Source organism: Chelonia mydas, chromosome 19 (genome assembly GCF_015237465.2).
Source record: "Chelonia mydas isolate rCheMyd1 chromosome 19, rCheMyd1.pri.v2, whole genome shotgun sequence".
NCBI lineage: Eukaryota > Metazoa > Chordata > Testudines > Cheloniidae > Chelonia > Chelonia mydas.
This window is the reverse complement of record NC_051259.2, coordinates 1,869,564-1,891,527: the sequence shown is the minus strand read 5'-3', so window position 1 is coordinate 1,891,527 and position 21,964 is coordinate 1,869,564. Positions and strand designations below refer to the sequence as shown.

The window sequence follows — 21,964 nt, the reverse complement described above, 5'->3', positions numbered from 1 at the left end:
TTCCCCTCTTTCTTTGCAAGCTTCACTCTTTTTGCCTCCTCCGACGGTTCATTTTCCTGATTCCCCCTTTCATTAGACACAGGGAACCAGACCGTCTTTATCCATAAAAGTCCTAGGAGGCCCCTCCTGCTGAAGAAGCAGGTCAGTTCCTGTCCACAGACTGCAACCACAGGCTTAGGCAAGACCTAGTCACCCCCTAAGTGGTGTGGAATTGTGGTAGCCCTTCTGCAGGGGGGTGAATTCTATGCACTCTGAGCACACGGCATAGCAGACCCTCTGGAGAACAGGATAAGATGCCAGGGCAGAGGATACAGGTCAGGCAAAGAAAAATGTAACTGGCCCAGAATGCAAAGCAGATTCAGAGAGTGCAGCTGAGTGGCCTGGAGCCTGAGTTACACCAAATATCTTCTCTCTCCATAAATGGGAATGACACCTGGGGGTGGTAATCTGCCTAGATTTATCTCCGTACCTCCCTGTGTATCCTTCTGTGTTTAAGAATGTCTCACTGCCCTTTGCATTATAGCATTGCCCTTTATATTCATACTGCATAACCCTCTCCTGCCCTGTAAAGCTTGTAAGGCATAATATAACAGAGTGATGTTCCTTTATGCACCATAAACAAAACCCATAGGGGGAAAAAAGGAATAATATGAAAATGAAAACTTCATTGGCCCTGACAACGATACACCAAGACACACAGGACAAACACACACACACACTCACAGGCTAGATTGATTATCTGGCATTGATGGATTGCTTCAAAGTATTAGGTAGATAAGGAAATTGATTATTCAATAAATCATTGTCTACGCTGAGAATCCAGTGGGTTGGTTTTTTTTTAAAAAGAGAGAGACAAAAATATTACAAGTCTGTCCCAGGGTTTTTGCCTACACTTGAAATGCTACAATGTCACAGCTGCAGTGTGTTCTCCCGTCAGCATCAGCAATCTACCTCCATGAGAGGCAGTAGCAAGGTCAGTGGAAGAATTCCTCCGTCGGCCTGGCATTGGCTACACCAGGCATTAGGTTGGCCTAACTACGCCGCTTCCCACGAGTGACATCGCTGGGCCGACCTAACTTTTTAGTGTAGACCCGATCTCTGCGCTGTTGGAGCTGTGTTGGTCCCAGGATACGAGAGAGACAAACTATCTTTTATGGGACCAGCTTCTGTTAATGGGAGGTACAAGTTGTTGAGCTACACAGAGTTCATCTTCAGATCTGGGGAAGGAAGTCACTGTCTCAGGCAGGCAAGGAAAAGCCTCAGCTTCTAAGTTTAGTCGTTATGTATCTTTTGCTACGTGTCCAATGGATGAATATCCCTTTGCATCTCTGCAGTGTTAAGCCACAGAAGTACCTTCCCGAAGCTGTGTGGCCAGCAGAGGGGTTTCAGCGGAATAACCGTATTGTGCCGCACGTATCTGGCAGGTGCTCAGGTGCACAGACACTGCTCTGTCATTACACAGGGAGGGCGTCAGAGTCAGGGAGGCTGAAACCCACGGTCTCTAGTCAGGACTCCATGCTGCAGCACTTCCCGCCTCAGAGGCCTGGTCTAGCCCAGGGAGGTCAGAAAGGAGCAACGAGGACACACAAAGCTGCATGGCCCCAAGTCTACCCTGCTTCCCGCAGCAAATGTGACACCGCGGAGGGCTTGATCCGCAGCCCATTGAAGCCAGTGGAGAGCGCTGGATGCCTGCTGGGAAGGATTGCATGGCAGAGGCGCCAGGCTCTCACAGGACTCAGCTAGGAGAATGTACTCCTCCTGGGCACCAAGGAGCCACCAATGATGACAGCCCACCCCAGGGGCACTGTCAACAAGGAAGGGGGGGAGGGCAGCAAACAGCAAGAGCAGCAGCAAAACAAGGAGAAAAAAGGCAAAACCCAGGCAAGACAGAGAGAAGATGGTGCCTGGCGAGTGGAGCCAGGACAGGAACCCACCTGCCAATCTACCAGTAAGGGGGGTCCAGCCAGGAGAGTTTGGGAGCCCCTCCCTTGCTCACTCCCAGTGGGAGTTCTGCCCCGTGTCTCCATCCAGCTCCCTGCTCAAACAAACCAAGCAAGGAATGGCTGCATTTTAAGAACTCTCTGCAAATGCAAATGCCTGATAACAGTGCTAATAAATGAGAGCAAAGGCCAAAGTAACAGGTGTATTTTAGAGAGGAAATTCCTAACGGAGGGATGTTTTTTTCCCGGGGGACGGCCTTTGATACTGCCCACTGCAACCATCCCATTTCAGGAGCCAGAGGAGAGGATTCAAATGGCTCAGCAAATCAGTACCAGGAACTACAGCACTTGGCTATCTCTCAAGTCTCCAGGTCACACGCCATCCCCGTTAAAGCCAATGGAAGAATCTCTGTTGACTTCAGTCAGCCTAGGAACTGGCCCAGTTCTACACATTCAACACAATTGCCATGTGTTGTCTGCTCTGGTGCCCTGTTTGAAATGAGATTGCTGTCACCTCAGCCCAGTTCTTCAAGGCTGTCACTATCCCCACTAGCTGCCTTGTTTGAAGCCTCAGCAGAACAGCCAAAGGCAGAATAGATGAAGGACAGTATGGCCATGGACACTGAATTGTTTTATGCCTAGGGTGGTCCCTACAGGTCATGCTGTAGATACTGGAAGGGGGTGAAGGCATGGGGAGAGTCTATAAGAGAATGTCTGAGGTTGTACTGTTGTGGGGGTAATTATTTCTTCATTCTCCTGTGGAACTCCTTGTCAAAGGATGTTGTGAAGGCCAAGACTATAACAGGGTTCAAAAAAGAACTAGATAAGTTCATGGAGGATAGGTCCATCAATGGCTATTATCCAAGCTGGGCAGGGATGGTGTGCCTAGCCTCAATTTGCTGTAAGCTGGGAATGGGCGACAGGGGATGGATCACTTGATGATTCCCTGTTCTGTTCATTCCCTCTGGGGCACCTGGTATTGGCCACTGTCAGAAGACAGGATACTGGGCTAGATGGACCTTTGGTCTGACCCAATATGGCTGTTCTTATGTTCTCAACAGTAAAGACTATGGAACCTTTCACCTGCACACATATTAGAATATTAACCAAAAAACTTCTTTCAGTGTCTTGCTGCTTTTTCCAAAATTCTCTCAAGTTACATACTAGATACAAATAGTTCTAGAAACAAGAATAGATTTCTTCTGATTTAATATTCATTGGAGGAGTTACCAGCCTGTCTTCCTACAGGATATATAAGGGGTGAATAATTTACCCCCACATGAGACTTGAACCAAAGACATTCAGATTTCACAGTAGCACCTGTGCAACTTACGAGAGAAGCTTTTTCTGGCAGTGGGAAGACTCACATCTCCCCTTTCAAAAACCACGGATGGAGGCACATGTTGTCCTTGTCTGACAGAGTTAAAAGCCAAATTTTCAAAAGGCCAGCTTCCCTTTTGCAAGGACAGTTTTACACCAGCAAGAGAGAGAAATAAGTCAGCTAGAGCTGAAAGTTACTCTGTTTTGCATCTGAGATTCATTTTGCAAATGCAAAAATGCAGGTGCAAATTTTCCATGTGCAACATGCACTTGCAGGAAGAGAGGCTGGGCCTTTCAGCCTTTTTGAAAATCGACTCTGAACTCCTTGGCTGAACGTGTGCTGTGAGCATTCCTTCCATTCATCCGCAAATCAGCCCAGTTTATAAAGTACTACTTCTGTTGCAGCCATTGGAAAAATTACAATAGATATGTACCCACACAGCTGTAGTTTCTAGCAGAGGAAGTTTCTATTTCACAGCCAGATGGTGGATTTTAAAACTACTACTGTGACTTACTTCTGAGTGTTCTGAATTTACTGCGAAAAGTAACTGACAAGTCTAACACTCAATCCCAACAGACACTATAACTCACCTAAATTTGTGGGTTATTCCATATTTTACTTACTGTTTCATTGTAAGAGACATGTAAGAAATGACAGTCATTTAACAACCTGCAACAGACGTTTGTTCTCTCATCATGCTGCACTCTTGGGTCTTTAAAAGTGTTTGGTTTTTGTTCTACAACTGGTGTTTTTAGAATGACACATTCCTGTGCAACTCAATACTGGCTGGCTCAGAGGCTTGGGCCTTTCATCTCTAAGTCCCCTGTTTGATAAAGGCCATGCTGGAGTGAGCAAATGTCATTACCACCCAAGGACCAGCCAATACCCCAATACAGTCTCAGTCCAGTTCTTACTGGACATCACAAACCACCATCATGGCATGAATTGACATTCTTATATTCAGTCTGAGCAGTTATTCAGGACTGAAAGCTCATTCCGGCTGATCAGTCTCAACAAGCATTTGTGATGTGCCCGGCACCACCGTATATCAGGAGACTGGACAGCCCTAAAGGTGGTTCATCCAGGCATGATCGGTAGTTAGATCCCATAGTGCTGGCCGGAATATAAATCCCAGATTCAGAAAAGCACATAAGCAAATGCTTGAAATTAGATAAGTACATAAGATCCATTGATTTCAGGTGGGTTGAGCATGGGTTAAAATGGAGATGTTTTCCTGAATCAGGGCCTAAATAACTAGAAGAGAAGAGAAGCGAATAAAGCTAAAGTATGTTGCCGGCAGGCAGAGACACCACATCATCCCCCTCTGCGGGAGCTGGACTTGTTCTGAGAGTGCGCAGACGGCCTCTGTCTCCAGGCTCTTTTCCCTAGCAATAAATTAACTTCTACAAATATTTCTCATCCAGCTAATCCAAGATGCAAATATCCCGTGTTTTGGTGTGGGGGTGAATCAGTCTGGCACAGGCAGGCAGGAAACAGCCGCTACCCACAAAACTTTTTAAAGGGGCCTATTTTTATTTTGGGGTGTTGTTCGGGGGTTGGTTTGTTTTTGTTTCAGGTGATCATTGTGATACCAAATCATCCCACCAGACATAAACTGGGATTAACGCATCTCAAGAGAAATGCAGCCGCCTCTTTGGAGCTGATATGACAAACCTTCCTGTTTGTTAGACCATAAAAAAAGAAGTAAGTCTGAAATAAGTAATGGCCTAGATTCTTTTCCTGATCTAATGAGCTAGAGTGCACTGCACTGCTGCCAGACAGTGACATCTTGTTTCCTCCATAAAGGAGTTACATAAAGATGATCCTCATAAAGCACTAGGATTACAAACAAGGAGAGGCTGCGTGAAGCCCATTTGGCTTTGCTCTCTCTAATTTCACATAGCATTTCTTCATGCAAATTATTCTGAAATAGTGATATCACAGCTGTGCCCAGATGTCCCAGGTGGGATCAGGGCCCCATTGTTCTAGGGGCCATATGAGCACATTGGAAAACGTGGTCCCTACCCTAAAATCCTCACAGTCTCCGAATATTCTTCAGTCTCCATTTTTTAACCCTGGGCTGGGTCCAGCATCTGCCCCACTTTAGTTTCCTTCAGAACTGTATATTGTTATTTAGATAACCAGGTGACTGGAGCCTTATAAATCTGTGGGTTAGATTCCTCAGTGAATTGCCGATAAATCCTCCCCATCTAGATCTCAAAGTGAAAAAAGCAGACTGAAGGCCTGCCACTGTCTAAATCAGTGGGGACAAGAGCTGGGGCTAAATTGAGCTCTGCCTCTCAGGAGACATGGCCCAGCAGAGTTGGGGGCTAAAGGAACTTTAACCACCTTTGCACCTCCCAAATTCTGGGCCTGGAGGAGGGGGATGACCAGAACCCCCAGGGCTGCTGTACTTTACCCCTGCTTTAGACAACCAGAATAACCAAAGTGCAAAGCACCAGGGCTGGAGGGTTACCAACCCTCCAGGATTGGCCTGGAGTCTCCTGGAATCGGCATTGATCTCCCAGTGACTACTGAAAGCAATCCAGGAAATTCTAATAGGCTATTTTGAAAAAATGACATTGTCATGTTGGAGAAAAAAATTCCCCAGAATAGCTTCAGCCAGAGTTGACAACCCTCCATGGCTGTACCCCCTTTCAATTCCAACTAGCCACCTCCGGTCCCCCGCCACACCTTCCCACTGGGGGCTAGCATACAGCCATTCACACTCTCATTACACTGGCTGGGGGAGCGTTCCCCAGGGCTGTCCCTGCCAGCCACCTGCCCCCTGGATGCTCCTGGAGTAAAGGGAATGAATCATAACTGGGAACCAAAGTCCAGGTTTCTCCAGTTTTTGTGTGTCACAAAGATCGTTGCAGCTTTTCTCAGTTGCACTGCCCCTTCACCTTAGCTAGCGTGGTCTTTTCAACTCTGCAGTCACTTTACAGTCGGCTCTTTTATAATGCCAGATGACATCGCCTCCCACTCATTGGGAACCTCTATTCAGGCAGCCAGGAATCTTGTATCTTCCGCCTTTTCTTTTACTTTCGCTTGATTAAGCATTGTGCCAACGGCTTCAGAATTTCATCCACCACTCCCACAGGAGCCCTCTCCAGCTCATTATTTTAAACTGTATGATCACCAGGGGGACATTCTCTTCCCATGCTTTTGCCCATAGCCTCATTACCTGACAGTTCTCTGAACGGACTGCATAAACCTTTCATCTGCCCTGTGCTCAGAGTCTCCCCAGCCCTTTCAGAATGACTCTGCCCCTCCCCGCAACCCTTTTTTTGTGTTTTTTTAGCATGCTCAGCAAGTTTGATTCCTCCCCCCACCCCCACAGCTGAGCACTCCCCTGCCAGGTACCCTGATTCACATGTGGTGGTAGAAAACAATTCAATAAAGCTCAGTAACTGATAGGCTTCCAGCATCAGGCACCAATTAAAAGATTCTAGGTGAATTAACATAATCCCAATTTTCCATTTAAAATCAGAAAGCACTCAGACGTGAACTGTGCATCCTTAATGCATAATAATTCATCTGTAACGTGACTCTCAGAAGTATTCTGTGACAATGGCCTTCAGTATAACATATATAGTAGTGTATAACTAACAATAGAGATCACAGCACTTTTCCACTGTAGATCTCAAAGCACTTTACAAAGGAGGTCAGTATCATTATCCCCCTTTTACAGATGGGGAAACTGAGTCACGGAGCCGTGAAGTAGCTTGCCCAAGGTCACTCAGTGGCAAGGCCAAGCATTGAATGCAGGTCTCCTGAGCTAAAGTCTAGTGCCCTATCCATTAGGCCATGCTGCCTCCCTGAATGTTCAAAATCAAATGAGCAATGCCTTAAGCAACTACTGAAAAACTTTGCTTTCCCCCTTTGTAACTCCAGATTCTCATGTAATTTCAGGGATTCAGAGGCATATTTTCTTTAGAGTGGTGCAGGCCTGTGAGCAGAGTAGAATGGTCCAGTTGCCCAGGAAGACTGGAATAAATGTTCACAAGCCCTTTGCAACTAAAGCACAAACACTTTAACCCAGCAAGAACACACGGGTCTCATTCTTGCCACTAGCAGAATGGATAGGGGGTGAAATTCACCCCGGGCACAAGATCTGGGCACCACGTCAGCCCTCAGGACTGAAGGGGGAACCAGCTGGTTTTCGAAGCCTTGTGCTGGCACTCACCCAGGAGGAGGAAGATCCCTTGACTAACTTTATTTTCCCAGCAATACCAGCCATGAGCTAGAGAATGAGGAAACTTCAGCCCAGCAAGAAGCTCGAGGTGTTCCTGTGGGGCTTCGCATCACAAGGAAATTGTGGATTCCGTGTGTGCTGCCGTTCACTGGGTCAGGCCAGAGGAGCGAGAGGACAAAGCTCAGAGCAGATGCATAGAGGTGGTCAGTCAACGGGAAGTAGATAAATGCCATTGGATAAATGGCACAGACTGGAAAGGAACGGCTGGAGGAAAGTCTGACAGCATTGTGCTGCAGTGGCTGCATTTGAATGTCACCGTGAGCTAAAGAACAAAGGGGGAGGGTTGTTCTCTGCACAGTATGCTGTGCCTATGGGCCTATGCTTCACTCCATATGTGATATGAACTAAGAAAGCCTATCTCTGAGCATGGCATTCAGATCCCAGGCAGGTTCTGCATCATTAAACACAGGAACATGGGAGTTGCCAGACTGGATCAACGCAGGGGTCCATCTAGCGCAGTATCCTGTCTTTGACGGTGGCCAACACCAGCTGCTTCAGAGGAAGGCGCAGGAAACTGAAACCCTACAGTGGGTGTTATGGGATAATCTGCTCCTCGGATGAGTGCCTTCCTGATCCCATTTGTTAAAAGTTGTCTCATACTCTGAAGCAGGAGAGTTTATGGCACTTCCAAACCTTGTTGCTATCTTGGTAACCCATGCTTGGCTGGCTCTCGAGCATTTGGAAGCACTAGAAAAGAGACTTGTGAGTGTAAGTTCTTCGGGGCGGTGAGCGTGTCGTTATGTGTGTACAGTGCTGAGCACTATAGGACCCTGATCCTGACTGGGGCATATGAGTGCTAGCGTAATAGACTTGTTTAATAATGATGTGGTGGTGTAGCCTTTTATCACTGCTAATTGCTGTTTGCTGTAGTATCTCTTTAAATTATATTTCAAAGGAAGAACAATTGGGCATATCGGTAGAGAAAATCTGAGCTGAGTCATGGAATTATTCATGCCACAGCTCCATTAGGCAACTTGTGAAAATCCTGCTTTTTATTGATCACAGCCACCTTCTCTCCTTGTCGGAACAAACCAGCTCAGTCCATGGCAATATATTTGTGCCGTAAAATTATCAAGTTGTAGCAGAATATATAGTGTCTTCCTGGGCCTGAGGATTTCAATGCACCAGAGATGATTAAACATCTCAGGTGACACTTGGCATGTGAAACTTCCCTGTCCGCAATGAAAGCTAAAGAAATAAAACTGTAACGTAAAGGAGAATGTTCCTAGCTTCACAGTGCAGCATGCGGAGGCTCTGGACGCTGCTGACGTGTGACTTAAGTGGTGGCTGGTGCACATAAATAGTGAGGACAGAGGTTTTGGAAAGGGGGTTAGAAGAGAAAATCCGAAGTAGAATGAATGCAGAATGCTGTCATTAGAATAAAGATGCAGTACAGAACTGGGCCTACCCCATGCTTAAAGCTCTCCTGATTGTGACGTCACCTTTGGATTTGATTTAATGTTCAGACTAACAAATACCCTCTTGCTGTTGTTATTAAACATTGCAGTAGTGCTCAGAAGTCCCATCAGGCCAGGGCTCTATTGTGGCATGTGTTGCACAAACACAAGAAACGGCAGTCCTTGCTCAAAGAGCGAACACTCTTGTGTGTGTTAAGACAGAGAGCACCCCACAATGTGTAATGATGGATCACCAACCTCCCTCAAAGGCAGTACAGACAGACAGACGTAGATGCAGAGTCTCAGCAAACTTAGATACAAATAGCTTTAGGACCAAACTCAGCCTATCTGCTTCAGCAAAAATCCCTTATTCCTGACTCCACATTTATTCCATTTGGCAACACTGCCAGTAGCACAAATTTTTAACCTTGTTTTCAGGTGCTGAATTCCTCCTGGGTTTGTCTGTTTTTTTAAAGTAGGTTCTGATGCTTTCTAGCTGTTATCTGTGTTGCACAGAGATTCTGACCAGTCCATGTTCTGAGAATGCAAAGAAAAGCTGTCTAGACTGCATTACATTAAACCGTTAGCCAAGAAGAGAGAGAGAGAGAGAGAAGAATATATAGCATTATAGGAGAGGGGAAATGCAGTGCATTGGATAAGTAGACTTAATGTTCACAACCAATAGTCTCTGCAACCTGGGGTTTTATTTCATATTATATTTCCATCAGAGACACTCGTAGTCTAGCTAGGTTGGCAAACCCTTTCCTTGCAAATGGTTGTAAATTAGCTATGCTGGCTAATATGAAGGAGCTACAGTCAACAGCCAGAAGGAGAGAAGTAGGGAAAATCATATTTTCAGCCATACCTACAAAGCACTTGAATTGTAAATGAAAAACACTGCCCTCTGCTGAAATGAGAGAATAAGCACTCCGCAAACATTAGCTCTCTTTAAATGCCAGCTTTTTAGTTTCTTGGCAATATTGCAACAGATTATCATGGGGCAAGCCCACATTTTATTTAGCATGGTTAATTTAATGCAATTCCTTATCCATATTAAAGAAGTGCTCAGGTTACAAAAAGAAGAGAGAGACAGCTTTGCTGTAGATTGGTCGGGTTTTACTATTGCTCTGTGCATTATAGAATCAAAAAGGCTTTTAACAGTCTTCTCATAAGCAGGCCGAAGGTTTAAAAATCAACCGTCATTTAGTTCTTTAAACAGAAATGGTCCAGTGAAGGAGAAATCAAGATAAAAAGGAGGGGTTTGCACAGCAGGTGGCAAGGCACGAAATTAACGATCCAGCCTTTATTACGGGGCATTCGTGACAGACCGTACGGAACCTGGTGCCAGAGTTAATGGCCCCATTACCATTAAGGACTGAGTGGTGAAACTCACCCCATGCAGACTCCATCCAAAACTTATGCATCATTTCAGTTCTACGTAAACCTAGTGAGTTTCACTTTGTGCAAAGGGGTCTATGGATCAGTGCACACAGAGTCTTGAGAAAGTGTCTGTTTCATTCGAGGAAGCAGCCGCAGCTGCTGCACACAAGAGGTTATATTTATTTCAGCTGGACTCCTATTCCTATGTTTAACTGGGGTCAGTTTTCATGTTTCATCTTAATATCCTGTGTGAGTTTCTCAAGAGGAAGCTGAGATCAAACCATTAGACTTCTCTGCAATAAAGAAGTAATGTTGTGATTCAGATGTATTGAGAACTTATATGCCACCAACAGTTTGCCACCTGTACAGTCTGCTGAAATCACTAAAACATACTATTCGACCCAAAGGATCTTGTGACCCGAAATAACATTTTCAGTTATAAAAAGATGGAGCGATGGGTGCCTGGTGTTGGAAATACAGAAAAGGCCACAAAAGCAGAAAAGTGATTTAAAAAAAGGTCTTAACTTGCAAAAATGCAACGTGCTAACAAGCAGAGAATCCCAAGGAAATCAATTTGCCTGTGTGGGCTTGTGTCCCTCATTGATACAAGAGGGGGCCAGATTCTGATCTCATTTACCCCTTTGTAAATTGGAAGTAACTCCACTGACTTCTAAAGAGTCACTCCAGATTTACACCAATTATGTAAATGGGTCAGAATCTGGGCCAAGGTGCATTTTGCAGTCAGGCTGGCATTGACTAACTCATGCTAACTCAGCCCAGTGAAATTCAAGTTTCAGTTCTTTCTGTTTACACAGCCGTTAAAGAATAAAATGGCTGGAATTTGTGCAGTCAGCTTGGCTGGAAGGGAAGATTCCTCAAGTTAATGTTTTCTAAGACTGTATGCTGATCCCAGGTGGCAGGAAGCCACTTGTCTAAAGCGATTTGCTTCCAGGGGTGGGGGGAAACATATTGATCTTCATTCAGCTTCTGTCTGCTCCTACACACCAATGTTTCATCGCATCACCAGTCACTGGAAGAAATTTCTCATTGTTTCACACTCAGTGATTCCCAAACTCAAAGACAAGTGTGCCGGCCCATTCGGCTACAGTGACACACTGAGTTGCAGTGGACTCGGGAGAGTTGCTGCAAACTGTGTGGGGTTGAGCCTGATCTCACTCACACCAGTGTAAATCCGGCACCGCTGAAGCCAGCCCGGCTCCACTGGCAGAAAACTGGAGCTAATTGGAGTCTGGCCCTCTGTCTCTGTGTGTAGGATTAGGAGAGGCTTATACAAAATAACTATGTAAATAAGATGTTAGAGTCTTTCATGATAGAAGGATGAATAGGGTTGGTCTCTATCCCATATACACCCTGGATTAAGGGCAAGGATCTCCCCTGAATACAAACCCTTACCTACTGGCTTGGGGCCAGCAACTACGCTATTTAGGAAAAGGCAGGCAAAACCTAGCAACCCCTCACACCTGTGAACTCCTGTTTTACGGCCCTGCAATAACTCAGTCTAACGCTTCCCCTCACCCTCTCACTGAAACAAGAATTTCTCCAAACTATTAATCAAGCTGAGCCAAATAGAATAATACTTGACCAGCCTTTCTGAGAATTACCTCCTGCAGCCTTCACAAATCCCATAGCATTCAGCGCAGATCCCTACTAGAAGACATCTCTCTTGCCTAGGGAAATCTGGGTTTTTAAAAAATAAAACTTCCTTTGCTGAAACTAGAAATCTGGTTTTAAAAATATCCCAGACACACAATAATAAGCCATGAAAAAGCTGATCTCACAGGGAAGGATAATTATGCACCAAATTTATTTTCTACATATTTATACAAAATAATCAATGATCATTTTCCCTGCCAACTACAATCCAATTGTCTCTCTCTCCTGCATTACTTGCAAATCACCCAAAGAATCGATGCCCTGACCTCTTCCCTTACCCGACACAATTTAAAAAGAGAAAATAAGAGACAAAGCCCTATCATTCAGCTATCTAAGACCGTTTCTTTAAAAGTTCAGTCAGGGCCCAATCCTGTTATTAGTGACGTAGATGACAAAATTCCCACTGACTTCAGTAACATAGGATTGAGCCCTTCTATCACGCTTGAAGTATAACATCTATGGAAATAAATAAAAAGAAAAATGTAATCTGAGTAACCAAAAAAAAAAATAAAAATGTAAAGCTGAAGAAAAATGAAGGGGAAAGTGAATCATTTCAAATATTCAGAAAACACAATGAAATTCGCTCCAGACAATAGCTCCCTGTATGCAGAGAGGAGGATGTGGTATGTACGTACCGAGGGTTTTGGTGACAATATAAGAAATGAAAGCACAAGTTCAAGTAATTTGCACCTACATATCACTGAGCACTTAAGAAAAAGATATGGTCCTGCAGCCCTTATTCACTGCAGTAATCCACGAAAGCCGGTAGGAGAACCCATGTGCATTAAGGCCGTCGGATTGGGCTCAGGACATATACAGTGCTGGTGCTTCATAATAACAAAAGACTAGGCAACCAAAAATTGCAAACGTTCAAAGAGTGGATTAATTTCTACCACTCACTCTCCCTCTTGTATATTATTATTTACTATTAGTCTTGCGTTCATGTTGTCTGGTTCATATCTACGTAGGTTTTGCTTTCTGGTCTTGCATTGACATAATTCTACAGTTTCTGAAGCAACTAAAATTAATTTGTTAAAAACAGGACATGCTGGAAATCCTAAGTGTGACGTCATCTGCAGTAACAACACTTCGCATTGTTCCGGTTAGTGACTTCGGACATTACAAGATGGCATCAAGCTCTCGTCTACCACTGATGAAGAGAGCTGCGGCTGCTTTTTTAATTGAACAGAAAGGCCAGATAAATATGCTGTTTAAAATAGCGTAATCATATTATACACATTCAGAGCAGCAGCTTTTACTACAGATTGGGCATGACGCTGCAAATACTTATTATCAAGTGCAGCACTTCCTACCAAGAGTAATTCCATTGATTACATGCACATCCAGAGTCTGACTGTCACAAACCACTGGGGGCTAAATTCTCTTCAGTGGCGGGGGGGGGGGGGGGGAAATCTGGAGTAATTCCACTTAAGTCAGTGGAGTTACTCTGGATTTACCCCGGTATAACTGGGAGATGAATCCAGCCACTTGACTGTATAGAAGGTCTAATCTGAGGTTTCTGTGTAATATTTGAAAATATTTGATGGATCACATAAAATTCAAATAGATACTGAAAAAGCTGGGGAAAACTCCCATTTAATAATAAATCAAGGCATGTATTTTCTGTGTTATCAATCTCTTCCCTCCCTCCTTTCCTCCATTATGAGGATCTGAGAGAGAGAGAGCACAGGCTTTCTGGATCTTCCTTTCCTTGTCCTGGATGCCTTCCCTAGAATTCAAATGGCACATATTCAATTGTCAGTTTCATTTCAAACCAAACTAGCCTTTAAAACTTGACTGTTTTTAAAGCGCAAAGGCTACCTCTTCAGGAGTTTTCCATGTCCCAATGTACTCTATTCATTAAAAGCGGAATTTGGAATCGGTGTAGCTGTGCACAAACTGACAGGCAAATTAATGCAGAGAGAAAAATCTGCATTTTTCAACTGAACCCAAGGGGAGGAAAATATGATGGCAATTTTAAACGAATGTCACTAAGGCATTTGTAGCTTTCCCTAGACCCTCAGTCACCTCTCTGCATTTTAACTTTCCTAGTTCATTGACCAAAACCAAGTTAGGCTCTGCTAGAGATAGGAGTTTGGCTTTTTTACATTTAGAAATTAAAAACAGCCCTTTCCATTCAACCCATAACACCACTGACAGGGGCTGTAGGCAGAGGTGTTTGCAGGGAAGGAAGGCCAGACTGCTCACTGTGGGGTCATTTATGCCAGGCTAGTGTGAGAGCAAAACCCTGCCCACCTGACTCAGTAGCATTTGGCACTGGGGTAGGGGAGGGCAAGGCAATGGCAAATCAGACCCACAGTGTCTCCACCAGTGAGAATGATCCAGGTGGCAAGTTCATGATGATTTTTTTTAATAGCACCGGAACGTCAAGTGTCCTTTCTTCTCTGCTCTTGCTGCAAGGGCCTGGAGCCTTTTCAAGCTCCAACAGAAAATACTTTCCTTGGATGGTTGAGGCCACTCGGCCTCGCTGAACAATTCCCTTGAGCCACAGTGAGGTCCCAAGAAGATGGGCCTAATCCTTTATGGTGCTGAGCACCCTCCCCTCCCAGTGACTCCCGTAAGCTCCCCTTCAAGTGTCTGCTTGAGTATCTCAGAAGGCCGGGCAAATCACGGGGCAGCTTGCAGCTCTGGTGAGCTAGGCAGATGACAGTGCAAGCCACGGTGGGTCAAGGGACTGAGCCTGATTCTCCCCTGCCCTACACCTTGTGCAGTCCTTAAATCGCTACCAAGTCAGAATGGCAGCATCTGACAGCCCCCTTGTTCAGGACGACATGGCTGCACCAGGTGCCTGGCAGTGGAGATAGTTGGATCACAAGTTGCAACTCCCAGTGCCCAGGGTTGCAATTGGATCTGCTAATGTTGGACCCCTGCATGCCTGTGCAACCGTATCCAGCTGCAGGACTGGAACCCGAGACGCCTGTCCCCTCTCAGGCGGCAACTTCGGTGGGAAGTTAGCCTGAGTAAGAACTGTCAGGCTAGCCACACTGGGCTTCTGCTCCACGGAGCAGACGGAGATGCGCAGAATCAGGGAGCCCATGCAGGGGTCTACACCCTCCCTGTGCTACAGTTCCCACCACCCTGGTAGGGAGGGGCATTTCAGAGCCCTAGATCTGCAGTTACACCGCTGAACTGTGGTAGCGGCAGCCCTTCCCTTGCTCACACAGCCTCGGCTGGGGAGCTCCCTCGCACGTGGGCCTCCTCAGTGCACAACCTGCCCACAGGATCCAGGGCTTTGCCCTCAGAGAACCCCAGGGCGACTGGATTTAGGAAGCGAAGCTGCGAAGGCCCCCCTGACCCTGCCGTTGGACCCGTGCAGGCGTCTCCTGAGCCTTCCCCCTCTGAATCCATGATGATCTGAACCTGCACAGGAGCCTGGGTGGATACAACTGCAGCATCCGGCCTCAGGGCCGCAGGATCTTACTCCGAGAAGCAGCAGGTGCTCGGTCTCCCTGCGTCGGGCCATCAGTCCATGGGGCAGGCTAGGGCGTGTGGTCATTTGAAACCTTTCCATAGGTGGAGAGGTTACACCTCGGCCCTAAGCTAGCCGTGCTGAAGCACCTACCAGCTCTTCTGTGATTTCTATATCCCCAAGTGGACCTACCACCGGTAAAATCCAATGGGCAGCAAGTAAGAAGCTGAAATGTATATACACAGATATAAATATTTGAAACTTAAAAAAAAATTAAAGTGGCAGGATTTTATTTGTGGTCCAGCTACGTCGGTTCCCTCTGACAGACATTGGTGAGGGCTGCTGTTAAGTTGCATTTGGGCAAATAGGGTCCCTGTTGCTCTCTGTTTTCATCCCCACTGTCCTTCCATTGACACCTGCTCGGCCACGAGGGTCCCTTTGTAAAAGGCGAATGACAGCTGCGTCATGTGGCGGGGAGCAAACCCCTGGATTCGTGCACCAAAAACACACAACCAGAAAGCGCAAAGGCTGGGTGTATGTGGACTGAGTGCGAGCGAGAACAGCGCCTTCCTGACGTCCCACACTTCAGAATTGCATCTTTAATTAAAGAGCATCTGTGGCTCTCCCCTGCATCCCCGGCCGTGCCATGACTTTAGGCAACATTATTCAAAACGTAAAACCTCCCCGTAACCTCAGTCACTCCACAGAACAAACGTGGCCGCCAGCACCAGTTGCCGGCTTTAGCTGCCATGTGCGGAGAGTCAGTGGGAGTCGCAGCATTTGATCGCTCGTCCTTTTAGGGCTGCAACCCCCCTTCCCACCTCAGCCTCAAGCAACTAAAATTACGAGCAGCAGCTGCGTTCAGTCCAATGCACTCGCATGTTTGCTGCCCCCCCCCCCCCCCCCCCCCGCCGTAGCAAGTGCCCAGCTGCTCACCACGCCCCGCTGAGCGCTTCGCACCAGCCAGAGCCAAGGGGAGTCTGAATTCAGCGCCCCGCCAGCGCTCACGCCTCCTCCTGCAGCTTCACACACCCCACCGTGTGCGCGCAGCCCCTCTCCTGCTCTGGGGCAGCCCCAGGCCAGCCCCCCTCCTCCACAGCACCGAGCAGAGGAGAAGCCCCTGCCCAAACTTTCCCTTCTGCTGAGCCCCCTTCCCGGGGCATGCCGCCCGCTGGACACTGGCCAGCTCCCCTTTGCCGCGGGAAGCCGAGAGAGGAGCCACCGCGGGCGACTCTGCCTCCTGGCCACAGTCACCGACCCAGTCCTGACAAGCCCGCAGCTGGATCTCCCCGAAAACACCCGCCCCTGCATCTTTCACCCCCGAGGTGTCCTGCCGCCCTTCCAAACCGCTCCCCGCCCCATCGCTGCCGGCAGAGCTGCCCCCTGGACATCTCGCCTCGTGGGCCAGCAGCAGCCAACCGCCCCCCAGCCTCCTGGAGCATCCCAGCCAGCCGGTGGGTCTCGGCCTCTCCCCCTCCTTCCCTGCCCCACCGAACAGGACCTTTCCCCCGGGTCGGGCTGGCACTTGGGCTGCTTCCTTCGGAAAGTGCACTTGGCCGGCCTGGCAGCCGCCAGAAATCGCAGCAGACCGGGGGCAAGCCCTTTCCACGCCCGCCGCCAGCCCCAGAGAGCAAACAGCCCCCCGCATCCCCGCGAGAGGAGCCGGGGGCGAGGGCCGCTCTTACCTATCCGGATGACATGCGGCATCCCGGGCGCCTCCTGAACCCAGACGGTGCAAAGCAGGAGCCCTGCCCAGTATTCCACAAGCGCACCCCGCAGAGCGAGCCAGAAGTGGGGCATCGTTGGGGGAAAACGCCTCCCGGCCAGTTGCGCGTGGGGGTCCCCTCGCGACCCGAAGACTTCAGGGCTAGCCCGAGAGCGAGCGGGGAGCCGGGGCTAGGCGGAGCGGGCCGGCCGGGGCGCGGGGAGGCTGCTCACGGCTCATCGTACGCGGCGCTGCAGCCCGCGCCGTGCCGCTCCCGCGGAAGCGCCGCTCGCTCAGCCCCGCCGCTGGGTGCCCGGGCCGAGCCGGGTGCCACCGGCAGGAAGGCTCTGGCTGCTCCGGCTCAGCCTGCCGGAGTCTCTGTCCCCTCCTACCACTGCTGCTCTCGCTGGTGAGCACCAAGCCCTGGAGTGGAGTCTTGCACACGCACACGCGCGCGCAAACACACACACACACAGACCCGCGCGCACACACGGGGCGGGGAGCAGAGTTTGGAGGGGGATGAAAACCCCCCACCCCAAGGAGCAGCCCCCAGGGGAGGCGGGGGGCGGGCAGCCCCGAGCAGCTGGGGCTGGGAAGGGGCAGGCGGGCGACTCAGCTTCTCGGGGGACAATGGAGGCTCCGGCTCCTCGCCGCCGGGGCGCAGGTACCGGGACACGCGCAGCCCTGCGCCCGGGCGCACCGGGGCGCCCAGAAGGGCCGCGGCTGCGGAGCCCGCGCAGCCTGCGACCCGCGGGAGGGGGCGCGAGCCTGGGGGGCTGCTCCCGGCCGCGTGCGAGCCTGTCCCCCTCCCTGGAGCCCTGGGCTGAGGTGGGAGGGGGCGCAGCAGCGGGGTGCCCGGGGAGGGGTGTCCCTGCGGGAGGGAGCCCCCCTCCGGCAGCCCGGACAGTGACCGTGGGAAACTTCTCCGGGGGACCGTGAGCTCCCCTCCCGGCCAGGCTGGGGCTGCCTTGCAGGGGGGCTGCCCTCCTGGCAGCATCCCTTCAGCCTGGAGCAGGGAGACCCGCCGGGGCAGCGCCTCCTGGCCCTGGCCAGGCTACGGATGGAGCCATTCAAGGAGGCTGGATGTAAGGGAGAGGGCAGAGACTGAGCATCCTGCGGCCGGAGTTTATTTGCGGGCAGGAAAAGGGGATGGGGGTGAGGACAATAATAATAATTTTAAACCCCCCTCTCTGGTGGGAGGTGACAGGAGTCCCGGCGCTGCAAAGCAGCCAGGAGTTACGCAGTTATAGGCGTTGAATGACCTCCGTGACAGAGACAAAGGGCTGGAAATTCACTAGGTGAGCGGGCTGCTCTGTCAGCTTGCTGGGGCCAGGCTGCGGTGCGTTTATTTTTCTCTTTTCAATAGTTTGACCTATTCCATCATCCCCAGTCGCTCGCGTTTGCCGGCTGTCGGCGACTGCATCGCCTGGAACATCCGAGGAGCGACTCTTCAGTTTTCTTACAGACGTACTCACAGCCCAGAAGGAGCATCCATCCTTCTCATTGGCCTTGTCTTTTCAGTTCCCCGGCGGTAGGCTCAAAACCACCTCGCATTGTCGGGAGGGCTGATGTCTCCGGCCTCTCGCTGAGCAGTTAACTCAGTACTGGCCCCTGCAGTTATCATTCCTACCCTTAAAGAAAGAGGAAAGGCCACCCCCATCCCTACCAGCCTCAAGTGCAAAAGGAAAGACTCTGGTTTTGACACTTTGCAGCAATTAGTGAGCACATCTGTGTAGCACACACAGTGGGTTAGCCAGGTATGTGCCCACCACCGGGGTTTCTGATCACCTGTAAGTGTCTCTAGAGGATAGAATTAGTAACTGGGGGGGACAGCGGCTGTAATATATTCCTTGGGCTACAGGCAAGTTACCAAAATTATGACACGGGCGTTGGGCCTAATTTCACAAGGGGGGGTGACTTTTTCTCAGACTGGCCCCATTGAGTGATTAGGCCAATTACCAAGCAGCAGGGGCAGGGCTCTCCAGCTGTCATTTGCACAGGTGTTACACCCCAGAGCAAGGCTAATAGCTGCTAGCCCTGTGGGTGTGCAGGGGCCCTGAGCTCCTGGGGGAATTTCATTATCTACAGCCGGGCTGCGCACGTGGGTGTTTCAAGCAAAGACAATTTCTGTCATCTCCTGGCAGTGCGTTGGGGGTACACAGAGGATTAAAGATTCAGGGAAAGGGCATGGAGGCAAAGTCTCCCTGCTAATAGCGGATATGAGGGACATCTGTAGCCCTTTACAAAGGGCATGAGCTGGGGGCTGCTTGTAATGAGACACAGACAGATATGCCTGGTGAAGGAAGAGGCTTTTGCTCTGAGTTAGAGCAGCAGCTGTTCCTTGTTGCTGTCAGTCTGGGCAGGTTGTAAAGAAGGGGGTTGATTTTATTTAAGTCAGGCTAGTGGGTTCTGTCTCTGTGAATCCTTAGGTGTAAAAGCCAGCTGCAGGCTGATATATTGGGTTAGTTTGTTACTGGGTAAGGATTGTCTCTTACTCTGGGTATGTGCAGCACCTTGCACTATGGAAACCTGATCCTGACTGGGGGCTGTGGATGGGTGCAGTGCAATATAAATACTAATCAGAGCATGGGTGTAGTTTATCTTTTGCTGTTTGATTGGGGTTGGATGGTATGCAGAGGCCATGGGTGCTGCAAGCTTTCATGGAGAAAGCTCTGCGTTGTTAGTTGAGGCAGGGAGAGCGAGCCCGAAACAACAACAATGAAGTTAACCGAAGGAAACAAAAATGCCTGCAATGTCTAGCAGCAGAAACTGTGGTGTATAGATGCTGGAATACAAAGTCTGTTCTCTCTGGGTTCATATCTTCCCCCCATCTCCATAGAAGCTGAGAGTCTTGAAAGGTGAAAAATTGAACAGGATGGCAAATCCCTGGTATATTTTCCTTCCCATCCTCCCTGGTATTCCTGAAGCCCCACCCTGGCGCTCTCACGGGCTGGCCTGCTCTCAGCCCCCTTCTCTCTTGCATGTGCGGCTTCGCAGCTTCATTCTTTTCTGGCCTATGCTCCCACCAGAGAGAATTCCGCTCTCACCCCAAATGTCAGCCCGGGATTGTTCTACGATCAATAACAAAACAGTTTGGAAACCCCAGCTCCGAGGCCTTGTCTCAGTCACCTCAGAATGTTTTTAGGAAGAGAGCGTGTAATTCTACATATGTGTTTTTACATACAAGTTCCCACTGACACCTGCTGCAGTAGATGGATTTAACACCCCTACTGGTAATGGGCCAGACTCATGCACGGGCCGCAGGGGAGGTATACCCACGATTAATTATGCTAGAATGGTGGCAATACACAGCAATGGTAAACATTATGAAAACTGCTCTGTGAAATGCAGAATCAATGCTGCACATTAATTAACTGAATTCCAACATAATGTAATTATTTACACAGTGCCTGTCATGTGCTGTACAAAATTTAAAAAAAAATCCAAAACAACTCATTTCTTGTCCTGAAGACCTTACTGTCTAACTAAGCCCACAATACAAATTGACCTGGGAGACTCAAAAGACAAGGAACTGGTATCACCACAAGTTGTTCGAACACCTTACAGAAATCTATCATTGCTCCACTGTCCTTCACTAGAATAGCACAATGTTGTTTCACAGTTCTTATGTGATTTCCATTGACTGTGGTAAAATCTATTTGCACAATGCACAAATATAGTGAAAATAGTTTTATGGCAGTAATTCATCATTTCACAGTATATCCATCACCAATTAATGCAAATTCTATACTGTACTTACAGGGCATAAAGATAGTATACTTTTTATTTGTATGAATTAGGAAGTGGTGTGGTCACAGGTAGCTTAAGATGTCCTGGTATTTTTTTAGACTCTTTTACTACATGTTTTTGCGGTGGTTACACATAGCAGTTCCTGCTGTATTTGTTATACTGATAGGACTATGACACTCGTGAACATTTTACATTGATTGTCTACATAAGCACCTTAATGTTCTCTCACCCACAGGCAAGCCTAAAGATTTACGGAAGTTCTAAATGCCATTAATTTTAATGCAAAGCTTTTTCTCTTCAAGTATAAAAGGAACTGCTTACAAAAGAGGACAAAATGTTGAAACATTTTATTAATATCTAGAAAAAAACCGTTGATCAGTGAAGGACACTTTCAAATCAGGTTAATGTTTCCGACAACCTAAGAAGGATGAAACTCACACAAAGAGACATGATATAAGCACTTCTACCTTCAGGACATTTTTTCCACAATACCGTAGAAGGGAAAAAAGACCATTTAAAAAAACCAAAAAACCCAAAACAATGGCTGTCTAAACTGGTTCATTTATTATTAGCCACATGCACATGAATTTTGTTTAGACTTATATGCATTGGGTATAATATAACCACAATCAGTGTGAGATATGAGACCCAGTGCTCACATTACATGAGAGTCATGTGCTAAAGCCTTGTAAAATACTACAGAGTAAATACGCAGGGTTTGGCAAGTACAGATTCCTAGGTCTTGAGTGCCCTCTACTGAAATATTTTCAGCTATCCTTTAAGTTTGACAGTTAGCAGCTTGATTGATAGGTTTGCTAAATTGAATTCACTTTAATGGTTCACAGGTTCACCCATTATGGATGAGTCTTCCTTCCTTTCACCCACCCCAATTAAATACTTTTTTTTAGCCCTATCTGTTTTTCATTCTAACCTCTCCCCCAGCTTCCTATATGCCACAATACAGGGGGTGGGGAGAGAGAGAGAGCCGTATGGCCGGGGGGAGGGGAGTGTGGTTTTGGAGACAGTCTGGGAATTGTTATTCCATTGATTAGGATCAGGAGGGCTCCATTATGGCAGACACTCTGCAACCCTGTAAGAGATCGTCCTTG

At 48.1% G+C, this 21,964-nt stretch overlaps 1 protein-coding gene across 2 annotated transcripts in view; it reads right to left on the bottom strand.

Moving 5' to 3' along the window:
* GRIK3 (glutamate ionotropic receptor kainate type subunit 3) overlaps positions 1-17,665 on the bottom strand; it is a 228,881-nt gene extending 211,216 nt beyond the window's left edge. Inside the window, exon 1 of one of the 2 annotated variants that reach the window (XM_007060684.4) lies at positions 17,086-17,665. In XM_007060684.4, the coding sequence (XP_007060746.2) occupies positions 17,086-17,200 (115 nt within the window). In that variant the 5' untranslated portion in view covers positions 17,201-17,665. The remainder of the gene's footprint in view (positions 1-17,085) is intronic. The other variant, XM_027823121.3, reaches the window with a different exon arrangement.
* Between the last annotated feature and the right edge of the window lie 4,299 nt (positions 17,666-21,964).